This window comes from Hemibagrus wyckioides, linkage group LG02 (assembly GCF_019097595.1).
Source record: "Hemibagrus wyckioides isolate EC202008001 linkage group LG02, SWU_Hwy_1.0, whole genome shotgun sequence".
Taxonomy (NCBI): Eukaryota; Metazoa; Chordata; class Actinopteri; order Siluriformes; family Bagridae; genus Hemibagrus; species Hemibagrus wyckioides.
The window spans coordinates 14,860,754-14,875,544 of NC_080711.1; the positions used below are offsets into that span (position 1 = coordinate 14,860,754).

A 14,791-nucleotide genomic window follows, 5' to 3' on the forward strand; every position below is an offset into this window, starting at 1 on the left:
AAGGTTATGGGATGTATGAAGTGTATACCTGGCTAAAGAGATATGTCTTTAATCTACATTTAAACCTGAACACTGTCAGGAAGGCTATTCCAAAGTTTAGGAGCTATATACGAAAACGCTCTACCCCCTTTTGTAGACTTTGATATTCTGGGAACTACCAGAAATCCAGAGTTTTGTGATCTTAAGGAGCGTGATGGATTGTAGTGTGTTAGAAGACTGGTTAGATACATGGGAGCTAAACTATTTAGAGCCTTGGATGTAAGTGGTGATAGTTTGTAATCAATTCTAAACTTAACAGGTAGCCAGTGCAGGGATGATAATATTGGGGTTATATGATCATATTTTCTTGACCTAGTAAGAACACTGGCAGCTGCATTCTGGACTAACTGTAGCTTGTTTATTGAAGATGCAGGACAACCACCTAGTAATGCATTACAATAGTCCAGTCTGGAGGTCATGAACGCATGAACTAGCTTTTCTGCATCAGATACAGATAAAATGTTTCTAAGCCTGGCAATATTTCTAAGGTGGAAGAAGGCTGTTTTTGCAGTATTGGAAATATGATTTTCAAAGGACATGTTGCTGTCTAATATTACGCCCAGGTCTTTCACTGTCAAGCTAGTAGTAACAGTACATCCTTCTAAATGCAAGTTGAATTGTGAGAGCTTTTGTGTACTGGTTTTTGGACCAATAAGTAATCTCTCTGTATATACTACATATGTAATATATTGAGATAAAAGTATAAAAGAGATATATTGTGATAAGTAACAAAGTGCACTGTTGGGCATGTAGCAGCAAATGGTAGTTTTGGCATAAATGGTCCTTTACGCTGTACAGCTGTAAAGGGGTGTGTATGTGTCTGTGGGTGGGTGATAGCAGATGCAGCTTTGGGATAGAAGCTGCTCTTCAGTCTGTTTGTGTTTGACTTCATGGCTCTGTAGCTTTTTCCAGACGGTAAGGGAACAAACAATCTGTGTCCTGGGTGAATGGAGTCTTTGATGATGATGATGCTGGCCTTTGTTTGCATTCGCTAGCAAACACAGTCTCCAGGTTTGGAAGCTTAGTGCCTATGATGCGCTGTGCTGCTTTAACTGACGGACAAAGTCTATATGGTGCATTTAACCATTATGTACAACAAAAAGCAAAAGTTCTAGAGGAACTCATAAGTAAATGTGCCAAATGTACAGATGCTGAAACAGGTCTCTATGGCACACATAGTCTAGCACTGCATAATACATGCTACTGACAAGTGTGTGATCATCCCAGTGCAAACAATATAAATGCAAACTACCTACAGCGAGAAGTCACAATAGATACTCTACTGCTGTAAACCATAAGAAGCTTACTGATTGAAAAGCTACAATTTCCAAGAAGCCCATCTTTCCTTCCTAGTAAAAGCAGGTAAAAGAGCCCGGTGACTCACTTATACCCATTTGAGGAAGTACTCAAATATAACCTAGGCAATCGAGCCTTCCTGGTGTGACACAAATTTTATCTTATTTTATTTTTTTTTAGGGTGAAGACATTCTACTTATCTCTGCTCTCTATGTTCCTTGAGCACAAGCAGTGAAAAACACTTATTCAATCCACCTCACACCAAACAACACAGCCTAGAGGTCAATGTCTGACACCAGCTTTAGCTATATGGCGTTTTATTTTATTTTAGTTTAGTTTAGTTTAGTTTATTCCAATGCAAAATAATTATTTTGTTTATCCAGTAGCTTTTAAGCTACCAAAACTGTCTACTCACTAATAGCTACTTTTTACCTTTTTAGCTAAATTAGCAATATCTTTACTATCGCAAAATATATATTTACTACTATATTTACAACTTATGTTGTTCTACATATATGTAAAGTTAATAGTGATATTTTAAAAAAAATTGTTGACATTATTTTGTCCAAGATTCAGTCTCATATCTAGAACTAACATAGCCATTAATGTAACCATTCCCAAAGAGATTTTTGTTTTAATTCTAAACTTTGTGTACAATAGATTAGGTTTGATTATATCTGTAAATTAAATAATCTTTATATCCAAGCAAGAATACTTATGCCAAAAGTCTTATAGCAAAATGAACACATGGAAACTCCAAACACACCAGAAAAACTTCCCAATGATTTGGGTTTACTCCTTCTCATAGTTATAGGATAACATTTCTGAGAATATACATTTTTATAATAATAATAATAATAATAATAATAATAATAATAATAATAATAATAATAATAATAATAATAATAATAATAATAATAATAATAATAATAATAATAATTTGCATAGGTAGTTTTGAATTTTGGTTGCCAAATAATCACTGATTAAGTATAAGGTCATTAAAAGACATCTTTATGCTTCCACCATAGATTATATGTGATTATATGTTAATATGTTTATACTGTCAAGCTTTCAAACCTTTCCAAACAATGCATATCAATATGAGAATATTAGAAGAACTCACCAAAGTTAGATAGCTTAAACTAGAGGGAAAAAAATGTGCGAGTTCATATTCAGGAAAAGGGTAGCTAATAAAAAGATGGCATGTCTGGACATGATCTGTTTGTGTAGCTAGCTCTCTGTCTATGATTAAGTGAGAGAAGAATTTGTTTAGAAGACAAGTGGCCCTTGTCACACTTCCGTGTTTTTTGCTGCAGGAAGTAGGTTTCACGGGGTGATTTTGCTTCTACTTCGAGAACAGCTATGTGATTAATAGCTTGTGGCAGGTGGGGACATAGTTTATTGAGAGTCTGCAGTGAGAATGTGGGGGAATGATCAAATTAACATGGCACACATGTTGGTGATTTGTGGGTGCTTACTAACAAGCTGTTTCTCTCTCTCTCTCTCTCTCTCTCTCTCTCTCTCTCTCTCTCTAAACTGAGCTAAGCTGTTGTATACTGTATGTCTGCTATGGGTGTAAAACTGAAAGGACAGAGTTAGAACAAGCCTAGTTTGCCTGCTTTCTTATTTCCCTGTTAAATAACAAGCAGTGGCACAAGTAATTCTCAACCTAAGTCTACCGAGTCTCTCAAGCTGTCAGCTGTCATTTATCAAACTTGTGCCAATGCATGGGATACACACAGACATGCAGTGAAGCACAGACAGTCCATTCTCTAGCACTGATGCAGGAGTGACAGAATAAGGCTCTAATGAGTCTGCAGCAGCAAAAGAAGATCTTCTCCAAAAATTATGGAAGCAGGCCAAGCCACCATCCAGCCTGCTAACCCACTACCCTTCCTCTGCAACATGCCCCAAGTTAAACTTGCTGGTACCATGTATCCACAGATAGGGGTGCACTTTTAAAGTACTTCAACAGCAAAAGAAAGTATATAAGACAAGTATACACTACCAGTCAAAAGTTTGGACACACCTTCTAATTCCATGGTCTTTCCTGATGTTTATTTCTTTCTACATTGTAAAACAATGCTGAAGGCGGCCGAAATACACAATAATGTCCTTTGAACAGTTGATATTGAGATATGTCTGCTACTGATGCTCTGTAAAGCCTTCATAACGGCTCTAATCTGAGGTGCTGTTAATTGGTGATTTCTGAGGCTGGTAACTCTAAATGAACTTCTCCTCTGCAGCAGAGGAAAGTTTTGGTCTTGCTTTACTGGGATGGTCTTCATGTGAGCCAGTTTCATCATGGTGCTTGATGGGTTTTGCGAATGCACTTGACAATACTGTTCTTGCAAGAACTATTCCAGAACACCTGACCTTCGTGTCTTAAAATAACAACTGACTGTTTTTTGTTGTCATTACATGTCCATGTGACATGTGTGTTATTTCATAGTTTTGAAATCTTCTGTATTGTTCTAGAATGTAGAAAATAAATCCCTAAACAAAAAACATTGAATTAAAAGGTGTGTCCAAACTTTTGACTGGTAGTGTATGTCATCCCCATGAACCATAAACATTTTTTTCTTCGACGGGCAGATCTCTGAGAGTTAGGAACTTCTCTAGGAAGCAAGTCCTTGGACAGATTGGCCTGCAAATTGCATGTGAAGACAAAGTAAAACATGCTGCATCGCATGCCATTCATCAGCACTGAACAAACTGTAGTGTATGTGGACATTCCTTCAAAAGCCATATCAGCGTTCATTCCAAAACATGCTCAAGACACATTACTCTCAACTCAAAGGAAGTTTAACCATCTCAAGGTTCTCAACCATCTCAACCATCTCATAACATCCAAGCTCTATTGTGATACGATTGGCTGAGCATCACTTGTGCATGGACTGAGGAAAATGGTGAGCCCTTTTAGCAGCTTCCACAAGAAGCAGCATGCTGGAGATGCCAGGTGTTTTGATGTAAACCTCTTCCCATCCCAGTTACCATTACCCCCCCCACCCCAAGGGTACCACAGACCCACCCTGGGTACCACAGAAGCCCAGAGGGTTAATCTGGGGCCCAGATAGGATTGTTGGTGCTACAGTGAACCCAGTGCACACAGATGGATGTGACACTAGTGCTCCAGATCTTCGTGGCCCCAAAGCCTTTCCCCAGTCCTTATCTGCCAATGAGAATGCTCAAAGCTGAGGTGGATTCAAGCAGCATGAAGACATTGATCCACCAAAGTCTGTTTCAAAATGAGGTGTTGTTGTGAAGTTCTTGGTAGTTGTAGGGTGGTGTATACACAGGGCTGTCAATTCTTATCTTATGGTGCCTCTAACAATATTATTCAAGGGTCAAACAAATAGCATAAATAGTGAATAGGCCACACATTTGCCACCTGCAATTTCTACTGCCCTGTCTGGGTCTAGAGCTGCACTTTTAATTTCACTCACTTTTACATGTGTCGATGGTGATGTGACAATAAAGTGATTTGACCTGATAACTCAGGGAACCAAACTGATTGGTGGCAGTTTGGTTTATGTAGGATCTAGTACTGGCTAGAAATTCACAGTCATATACACAAAAATAAATAAATCTCATCGGGCAATTAGACCGGTCAGCATGAAAATATTGCTTCATATTGAACGATGTCATGCAGTGGCTCTGGAAATGATCTTCACAAAAAGCATGACTGTGCCACCGTTTTGACTAATCTTCTGACTTGGGATTAGTGCACTTTATTTATATCACGAAACAAAATTAAAATGTGATGATTTATTGAGAAGTGAAGCAATCCAAACCTCAAATGGACAGGTCAGTGGAGTGCCTCATTAAAAAACATGATTCAGAAGTTTGCACAAGAGAAGAACTGAATAGAACTGGGATAAACCTCTTATTCACCCAAGGCCTTTACTGAGTTTTCCCCTTGTGATTAAAAACGTGATTAAAGAAATCTCAGAGAACAGGCCAACGGCCAGTAAAAATTAAGTTCAGTATATCCTGGACCTTCAACCTGAGTCTGCTGAGCTTCTTGAGCTACAGCTGTTTATTAATCTATCCATCATTTGATCAGATTGTAAATCAATGAATGGAATTGACAATGGAAGTGATAAATGGTAAATAAGTCACACACACACAATATGGATTATCTTCATACTATCTTGATGCTCATCATCAGTGCTAACATCAGGTAAAGTTATCTACTTACTTGTCCTAACTTACCTAATCCTGCATTAATGAGTGTTTGACTGCAGTTTTGGACACATCTTTCAAGTTTATTCTCAGCAGCATTGGCAAAGTTGAGGTAAAACATCTATCATTTGTTTCTGTGGGTATATACACTATATCGCCAAGAGTTTTGGGATGCCTGCCTTTACATGTACATAAATGTAATATGGAATTGACCCACCCTTTGAAGCTATAACAGCTTCAACTCTTCTGGGAAGGCTTTCCACAAGGTTTAGGAGTGTGTTTATGGAAATTCCTCTAGAAGTGCATTTGTGGGGTCAGGCACTGATGTCGGATGAGAAGGGTCTGGCTCACAGTCTCCGCTCTAATTCATCCCAAAGGTGTTCTATCAGGTTGAGGTCAGGACTCTGTGCAGGCCAGTCAAGTTCCTCCACACGAAACTCACTCATCCATGTCTTTATGGACCTTGCTTTGTTCACTGGTGTGCAGTCATGTTGGAACAGGAAGGGGTCATCCACAAAAAGTTGGGAGCATGAAATTGTCTTGGTATGCTGAAGCATTAAGAGTTCCTTTCACTGGAACTAAGGGGCTGAATTCAATGATTTGGAGGGGTGTCCCAAATTTTTGGCAATATAGTGTATTTATATATTCATATATATTATTACATGTTCGTTTATTTTACTTGTTAAACTGTGATATATCACAAATGGTGACATTGCGTTTTAGAGCAATCAAAATGTTTTTTCCTTTTAGATGGCCTACTAAATGTGAAGAATTTCAATTGTTCTTTTAATCTCAGCTGAAATTAACCTCACTTATGGGTGATGGTGACAAGCCATGGCCTTTATCATAAAAAAAGAAACAGTGGAAATTGAATTGAATGAAATTTGTGTTTTAATGAAACAGAGGCAAAAAGGTTACATTCATAATAAGTCCAAACCTGTTACCCCATGGCCTACAAGTGCATTAAACACTCATAGTAATGCAAAACAAAAACCCATTGATGATCGAAGCAGTGAAGTGTCAGACAATAAAGATAGCTTTTTAAAGCCTTATTGAAAGGACACACTAACACTACTCCAAGCATCTCATATTACATTTTAAGTATTTTATATATAAATATCAAAGGCAGGTTAATTTGAGCTGGAAGTACCGAAAATAAAATAACAATATCATAAACTGCTAATGGTGGTAGTTAAGCTAAATAATAATAATATTTAATATTTGAAAATACAAAGACTTGACCCCAAGTATTGCTAATGTTTGACAACTAAAAGAAATTCATAAAATGAGTCATCCAATAACATCTAATCCGACTATTAGTTATTCATCAGTCTGTAGCTGCTACTCCTGGGTGCATTAGTGAAGTATTATTAAACGGCTCAGTACTCCCAGAGACAGCAGCTGTTCATTGTAGTGATGTCACATTTGAGCGTGCCTCCCGGGTCGGCATGCAGATATTTGTTATTTTTGCTCTTGATGGCCATTTGTCCATGCTCCAGAAATTCTAGAAAGAAGTTCTCTGGCTCTTCACCATCTGCACACACCACGTCACTGCTAGTGACATACCAGAACTTTCCACTTCCACCTATAAAGAAACCCAAACAGTTTTTTGTGTCTGTGTATGTCTGTGTGTGGGTTTAATACCCGAAAGCTATACACTTAACTTGAGGTACTTATATCACTTAAAATCCATATAAAAGAATATCTGCAAAAAATTGCTCAGTTTAATGTATAGACTTACATTTAATGTGATATGCACCATCGCTGTAGATCAGTGAGAAGATGTCATAAACAGAGCGGTTGACATCCAGTGTATTCGCAGTCTTGTGGTGGCAAACAAAACCGTTCACCCCTCGCAGGATTAGGATTGGACGGTTGATCAGCTTCATCGAGAACTGCTCATCAGTGCCTAAAGGCAGGCGAGAAGAGAGAAAGCTTATCCTTTGTTCCTTTTTGCAGGTGTTATAGCTGCAATAGCATTTAAACAAGTTAATAAAGCCGGATATCTTCCCCATTATCTTATTACCTAAACACACTCACCCACTGTATCACTGACTGCAGCAAGCTGTCCGTTTTTCCTGTTGCAGACGTATTTTCCATTATTAGCTTTTAGAGCCACTCTTGTCCCAAGCCATTCAATGTCGAACATTGCGTTGGGCTCACTGTTGGTGAATAGACACTTATATTAATTTTAAGCCTATATATATTCAAATCAATTTATTCAGATAAAAATAGATTCAAATAAGTTCATTCAAATACATTTATTTACGGCATCTGATATATTGCCACTATGTGGCTACATGAATAGACCAAGTTATTATCACATTATAGCACTTAATCCAGCATGTCCTAATATTAGCATTTTAAATTAATAGCATTATTCATAAGAAGTTAACTGTGGTTCATATATATTATATATATTCTTTTTCTATTACAAATTCAATTCCCTAATGTCTCATAAATAGAGTAAGCCAAATTCTAGAAATAATAAAAAAAGCATACAGACATTGCCTTACATTTCTGTGCCTGTAGTATGGATCCCTGCATGAACGACGAGTGTCCAATAATTCCCTGAATTAGTTCTGAACATGCATTTCTTAGTGTTTTGGTCAATTTCCATCTGAAATGTCTCCAGATCTGTCTCCTCATCCTGATTGGCTGAGATGCTGACACCTGAAAAAAAGATGTATATGTGAGAGTGCTCAGTGGTTTAAATGACTGATAAAAAAAAAAAAGAAGCTTGATTTCTGCCATAGGGTCCCTCTAATTTTTATAAGCCCCAGGAGGTTAAAAAAGCAATTAGAGCAATTGTATTAGAGCACCATATATTATAAAGTTTCTTTTAAGGTTTTCTGGGAATTTAATGGTATACTAAGCAATTGATTATTGTTAATGTCAGATGTACAGACCTAATTGTGGATGCACATCACGGACTAGTTAACATGATCTTATTGTGGATTTGTGCCCATTGCTGGCTTTTATTCATTATCAGCAAGCATAGCAATGGGAGAATATTTCTTCTCTCTTCTCAAGGGAATGTGATAAGTAAGTGTCCTGTGCCTTTTACCATGGTGTCTAGCGGCGAAATGTGAGCCAAACTACTTCATCACTTACTAAATAATCCTAAACCTAATACGAATCATTATTTATTTATTAACAATATGCCAAATGCTGATGCCACTTAATGTTACTTAAGAAGTGAAGGTAAAAGACAGAAAATGTAGATATCTCGCAAAAGCCCTAGCAATCATTAAATGAATTCAGATAAGAAATAAAAACACACATCATGGCATGTCTAAGAATTCCCTGCTAACTCTTATTGTAAGCCTGTCCCTAGAATAATCCTGCAGCTATACCCTCCTCCCAGCCTGTTCATTTGCTTGCTGCAGTATATCCATCCATGGTGCAATGCAAATGTGCAGAGAAGGGCCATCTAAGCAGCTTTACTCTATGTGCCTTACTCCAACCAACAAAAAAAAACCAACAAAAAAAGGGGGGGGAGCTTAAAGAAAGTCAAGAAAAACAAATGGAAACCAGTGTCAAGATAAAGAAGATAAAGAACCCTTAAAGAAAAATAACTATAGAACTGTCTTACCCTACAGTTCTTTACATTTTAAACATATATATTTCTTTTCTTGCAGTCAAAAAATAAAAAAATCTCTTAAAATACAACAAACCGTACATTACTTTTTATTCGGTTAGTTAAGGTCTGGCAGATCATGAACCAGTCGTTTAACCTAAGACGTCCTCATGTGCAGGCCCTTGGTTTAATGTCATTTCTGAACACTGTCCAATTAAATACTAATGAATAGCATCAAATTTATGAATGCAATTTTATTGATATTACATACTGCTGGAGCCACTCCAGCCGTATCACTATGATTAAAAGCAATCAATCTGCCGCTTCCTTTGTATTTCCTCTAAAAATTCAGATGAAAGCATGCCTGAATTAAGTCTTGCATCTTAGATCTACTTCTTCTGTCATGCCACGCTCTTGATCACCAATCAAGCAAAGCTTTTTAACCTTTCTACTGAACCTATTAGGGTTTGTTCTAACAAGAATCTAATACAGCAGAAATCTGAAGTGGATGTACAGTAAGGATACCAGAGCTGATTAATTCTTCCTACAAAGTCCATAAATGTCTTGCCCAAGACTAGATAGCTGATGATTTGCTGTGTGCTGCAGATTCATCACTGTGGCTGCAGTGTCCTGCACAAATCATGTTTTGATCATCTAGTAATTCCACAGGTTAAGCTCAACCTTGATCATATATTAGAAATGAAATATCTGTTGGGAAGCATCTTGATTTCTCCTCTCTGTTTACTCATCAAACCTCACACTGAGCTCTTTCTTTTCTATTCTCAATCACTGTTATTCCACAAAAACGCCATTCAGAAGCTTATTTTGCCCTACAGGGTTACACTACTAGCCCATTATCCCATTACTGTTATTAAAGTAATATGAGTGCTGCTGGCTGATAATTTGTTTGAGGTCAATATAAAAGTGCAGACCTTTGTGAACTAGGTCTACAGATAGATGTGTCTAAAAAAAGCAACTAGATTGTACCAAATGTCTACCTGTGCTCTTAGTAAACATAATTCTCTCAAGGTGTACTGTCTGGTGGGTTAGTGTTTACAAAGTTTTAAAAAATATGCAGCAATATACATTGGTCTTCAATGCTTCTTTGTCAAAGTGGAAGGGTACGTGAAGAACCATTAACATCCATGGAATGTTTGTATTGCACAAAAGAGTCTTTATAGTGAAAAAGGTTCTTTTTACATTACATTGACTTACTAGCTATTTTTCATGGGCCATCAATAAATAATAAACATCTGCTCAAAGTGAAAAAGAATAGCAGTTACCTTGACGGATAGATAGGTATCTTTTGTTGGCTGCCTGGAAAACCACTTGTGGATGACTGTCCTCCAGATCAAAAAGCTCATCTTTACCCGGCTTTGTAGCTTTCCCAGATTTCAAGGTGCCTGAAGGACCCGTTGGGGTTAGATATTTTCCATCGTTATCTTTGAAAGCCAGCTTATCTGCCCTGAGATCCAGTGTGAAAGCTGTATCAGGACCATAATCATTTACCAGCTTTCCACTGCTAGTGAGAAAGCGGTTGTCACAGGTTTTCACACTGTATTTTCCATCCTTGTAGACCAGGGTGATCAGAGAATCCACACCCCATGGGATATCACTGTCAAAAGAAATGTCGTTCATTGAATCTGACAGGTGTGCATAGCGTTTGCGGGCCACGCTCAAAACGCTAACCTGGGGGTGAAGGGCCAAATGGACAGACCACAGCTCAGGTTCTCCAATGGTCTGGCTAAAGCAGGTCAGGAAATCTTCCGTGCCTCCAAAGTATCGCTGATGAGGCTCGGACTGCAAGGCCCAGCGGCCGTCAGACTGAGCTACGATCAGAAAGCGACAATCTGAGTCTGGAACATCTGATTCGCAATTTACTTTGCCATCTTTATCAGTGGAAAGGTAACGGCCAAGGTGACTGCGAAGGAAAACCACCTGACCATCCTGGTCATCCTGCTCCAGGGTCCAGAGCTGTTTTTTCTTCATGCTTATACCAGATGCATTCACCTTGAAGCCAAAAGTCTCAGCTGTGAGGTAACGGTTCTCGTAGTTGATGAGGCCAAAATTAAGCTTTAAAGATTTGCTTATTCCATTGATAGCCATTTTGACTGGATAACAACAGTTTGTTTGGTATTAGAAGCTTAGGATTAAAGGGAAATTGGTCCTTTAAAAGAATCCTTTTGAAATTCCTCCAATCCTCTGGTTCGAGATTTACTGTCTGTCTTTCTTGTTCCTTCTTGTCATTCAGTACTATTGACTACTAATGGTTGGTTTTTTTGACTCCACACTTCACTAGCTAATGTCTCTCTATCCCTACTGCAGTTGTACAGGTGCCTGCTTTCTTTTCCCTACTCAGCCTGGATTAGTCTCAGCAGGACGACACTCCTCACGCCTCTTTCACCACACACATATCAAGGCTCTGACTCCACCCTTTCTGCGCAAACTCTTACTCCACAAACCTATGCCACTTTTCATTTTCCTTTTGAAAAACTTGATATAATTTTTAGATTTCTGTGTCTGCTGACCAATATTAGATTTGTAGTATATTTCAAATAAGTGTATCAAGATGCGTACTTTCTTAGAAGAAACATTTTTATAACCATTTCATATTCTCTCTCTCTCTCTCTCTCTCTCTCTCTCATTTTTACCCAATCTCATTATTTTATTTGGAATTTTTAAACATGAACATGTGTTTGTGAAAATTTGTGAGTGAGTTTCTTGTGAGTTTCTTTACATATCAAGGAAGCGTCATGCCTTTCTGCCTGATGTTTGTTCCTAGGTAAATTTTTGCTATTTACATCTATTTACATTTATATTTGACTGGCTGTATTTCTCAGTCGAGATCAACTTTTTCTTCCATATATGTCAGCATCCTACCTGAAAACCGATATCGTTTTCTCCTCCTAATTTACCAGTCAAGTATCTAAGACACAAATAACAATATTACAAACTACCTCAGCCATTGACTCTGCTTGTCTAAGAGCAATACTGACCCGACTGAGTGCCAGCAAGTCAGTAGGGTCACATTAAAAAGTACTGAAAATGCTTTGCTTCTAGTTTTCTTGGCTGACATACATAAGTACTTCAAGCTGAATATACTTTCTTCATGATCTTCCATATATTCATTTAAAGGGCCATCACACTCTTTTTATTCCACTCAAGAAAACATTCCACCTAGATAACACAACAAACCCAGAATAAACTTTTGAACTTGAATTTTTATTTACCTGACTTGCATTTATAGCATGGCATAAATGAATAAAACACTCTCTCTTTCTGCTGCTCTGCACCATTAGCACACACTTTGTTTTGAAGAGAAAGAGAGAAACATAAAATATAAAATACTTAGGTGCCTCATCAACCAACACCGCTTTGGCTCATCTTCCAAATCATTCCCTCATGCTGAACATATTCCTTTACCTGCTGCAGTCTCTCTCTGACTTTAGAGATATAGGCATGTGTGCACAAGTACACAAGCAGGTATCTGGGTGGTTCTTACGGCCCCTGGTGGTTAGGAGGGGTGTAATGAGAAAAGGTTGTCAGTAAATTCCCAGGACTGCCAGGAGCCTCTATGGAACTACTGAAGGGAACTCATCCTCATTTGGGAGACATCAGAGACTGTGATTGTAAATAATGTCCATTCTACACCTGTATATAGTCAGAGGAATTTAGTAGCCATGAGCTTTTGAGCAACTTATAAGTATGAGAATCAGCGTAATTTCTGAAATCATTATATATTTAACATATTTAAATATAATTCCTTCTTGCCGAAGCCATGAAACGTTCAATGATGGTGACAAAACCGGCCGTGGCAACAGCAGAAAACTTTATTTTGCAAGTGTGTAAATCTAGAGTTGTGTTAGATCACACCGCCTTAGGTCACATTGCTCTTTAGTTTTCAACTTTGTCCATTTTGTTGCACTAAAGTGAAACAAAACCTTACACATCCTCACCTGAACAATTGCCAAAGGCGTCATGTTAGCCTACACCTAACCCTAACCAACCCTGTACTCCGAATCTATCCCTAATCCTCCCACAGCACTAATGGACAGAGTCTATAAGGTCAATAAATCCTTTTAAGGGCTTAAGTTAATATTATTGGACTTTCAAAGGACTGGTGGCAAACAAATTTAGGCTAATCTGCTGTGGATGCTGAGTGTGTCCCAATGCTGGAATTCAAAAACAGAGAAAAATTTACATTCTTATTTACAAAGCTGCTACTGAGTTTGCATCTTGAAGGGAAACCAGGGCTAAAACAAAACCACTTTCATAGATCTATTGCAGTTTTAGACTCCAGCATGGTTTTTTATTTTGCTACAAATGATGTTTAATGATTCACTGTTTTTGTTTTTGTCAATTTTGGTTGTGCCAGTTAATAAATGAACACCCATTCATTATTTAGGGTTATTTAATACCAGTTAGTACTGGGTTGGCTTTTTCATATCAAATATTTTCACACTATTTTATAGAAAAGATGACAATAATATGTTCTATGACTAGAACTTCAAATTTTGTTCTAAGAAATACTCTAACAATGTAGCCATGAAGCTAACTTTGTGTATAAAGTGATAGCTAAAGGCTAGCAGAACTGACTCAGAATCGACTCTTTCTTTCTTATTGTAAGAAACTCTTTTTGGTAATATTAAGTCTTAAAAAAAAAAGACTCAAAAGGTGGAATGTAAATTACAACCACAGAGGCTTGGTTTCTTTTAAGCATGTAGGTTTGCTTTGGGGTTTGTTTTCGTGTTGTAATTACTGTATTACCTTAACAATAGTTCATTACATTTATCTTGAGTACTGGAAATGATTCACTGCTTTCTGAATGACTTCAGCCGAAATTACTTCAGATAAAAATGAAAAGCTTTGGCATATTTGTTGCAGTTTCAGTTCTTTCGATGTCTTCCATGGCTTGTCCTGTAACTGTTTTGTGTTTGTAGTTTGTAACTGCATGCTTAACATATGGAAAGAAGTTGGTCATTTCCCAGCAGCTCTAATGATAGCTTAATGACCGCTATAGTTGATTTTGAGTAAGTGCTTCACAATACCTTTTCATAATTACTGCAACAAAAAAGGGCATGTTATGTTTCTTGACACTGTGGTGTGTGTGTGTGTGTGTGTGTGTGTATGTTCATGTGCATGAGTACATGTGCGTGTGTGCTCATGTGTGTATGTGTAGGTGTGTGTGCGTATGAGAGTGTGTGTTTGTGTGCCTGTGTTTGTATGTGTACAGGTGTTTGTGTATGTGCATATACGTGTGTGCGCATGCATGTATGGGTGTGTTTGTGTGTGTGTATGGATGTATGTGTTTGCTTATGTGTGTGTGCTTATGAGTGTGTGTGTTTGTGTGCATTTGTTTGGATGTGTACACATGTTTGTGGATAGGCATGTACATGTGTTTATGGGTGCTTGTATGGGTGTGTTTGTGTTTGAGTATGTGTGTATGTGTGTGTGTGTGTGTGCGCATGTGTGTATGTTTGTGAAGGACACAGAAGTGTGAAAAGAAGTGGATAATTAATGCAGATGGAGCTACTTGAATTGCAAAGTAGTAGCACTGCTCAAGGGTCTCACCTATTTTCCTTAAGCTAAAACTTTGCCTAGGCATAATCCTGACTACTGACACTGTATGTTCTGACTCAGTCATACTTCAGTCAATATTGCCATCCCAGATAATTTGAAGTGCTCTCTCAA

The 14,791-nt window shown here is 37.8% G+C and overlaps 1 protein-coding gene across 1 annotated transcript; it reads right to left on the minus strand.

The window, feature by feature from the left end:
* Positions 1 to 6,307: 6,307 nt before the first annotated feature.
* fscn2a (fascin actin-bundling protein 2a, retinal) lies at positions 6,308 to 11,499 on the minus strand. The gene is made up of 5 exons (XM_058405833.1): positions 10,384 to 11,499; positions 8,037 to 8,193; positions 7,561 to 7,682; positions 7,262 to 7,429; positions 6,308 to 7,105 (listed from the first exon to the last, which is right to left on the minus strand). Exons 1-5 carry the CDS (start codon positions 11,204 to 11,206, stop codon positions 6,900 to 6,902), a joined length of 1,476 nt encoding a protein of 491 aa, XP_058261816.1. The 5' UTR covers positions 11,207 to 11,499; the 3' UTR covers positions 6,308 to 6,899.
* Between the last annotated feature and the right edge of the window lie 3,292 nt (positions 11,500 to 14,791).

Coding starts and splice junctions, on each gene's coding strand:
- fscn2a (XM_058405833.1), bottom strand. CDS start 11,206: ATGGCTATCAATGGAATAAGCAAATCTTTAAAGCTTAATTTTGGCCTC. Junction 8,194..10,383: donor ATACCTATCTATCCGTCAAG/GTAACTGCTATT, acceptor TCTTTTTTTCAG/GTGTCAGCATCTCAGCCAAT. Junction 7,106..7,261: donor TGGTGCATATCACATTAAAT/GTAAGTCTATAC, acceptor GTTTCTTTATAG/GTGGAAGTGGAAAGTTCTGG.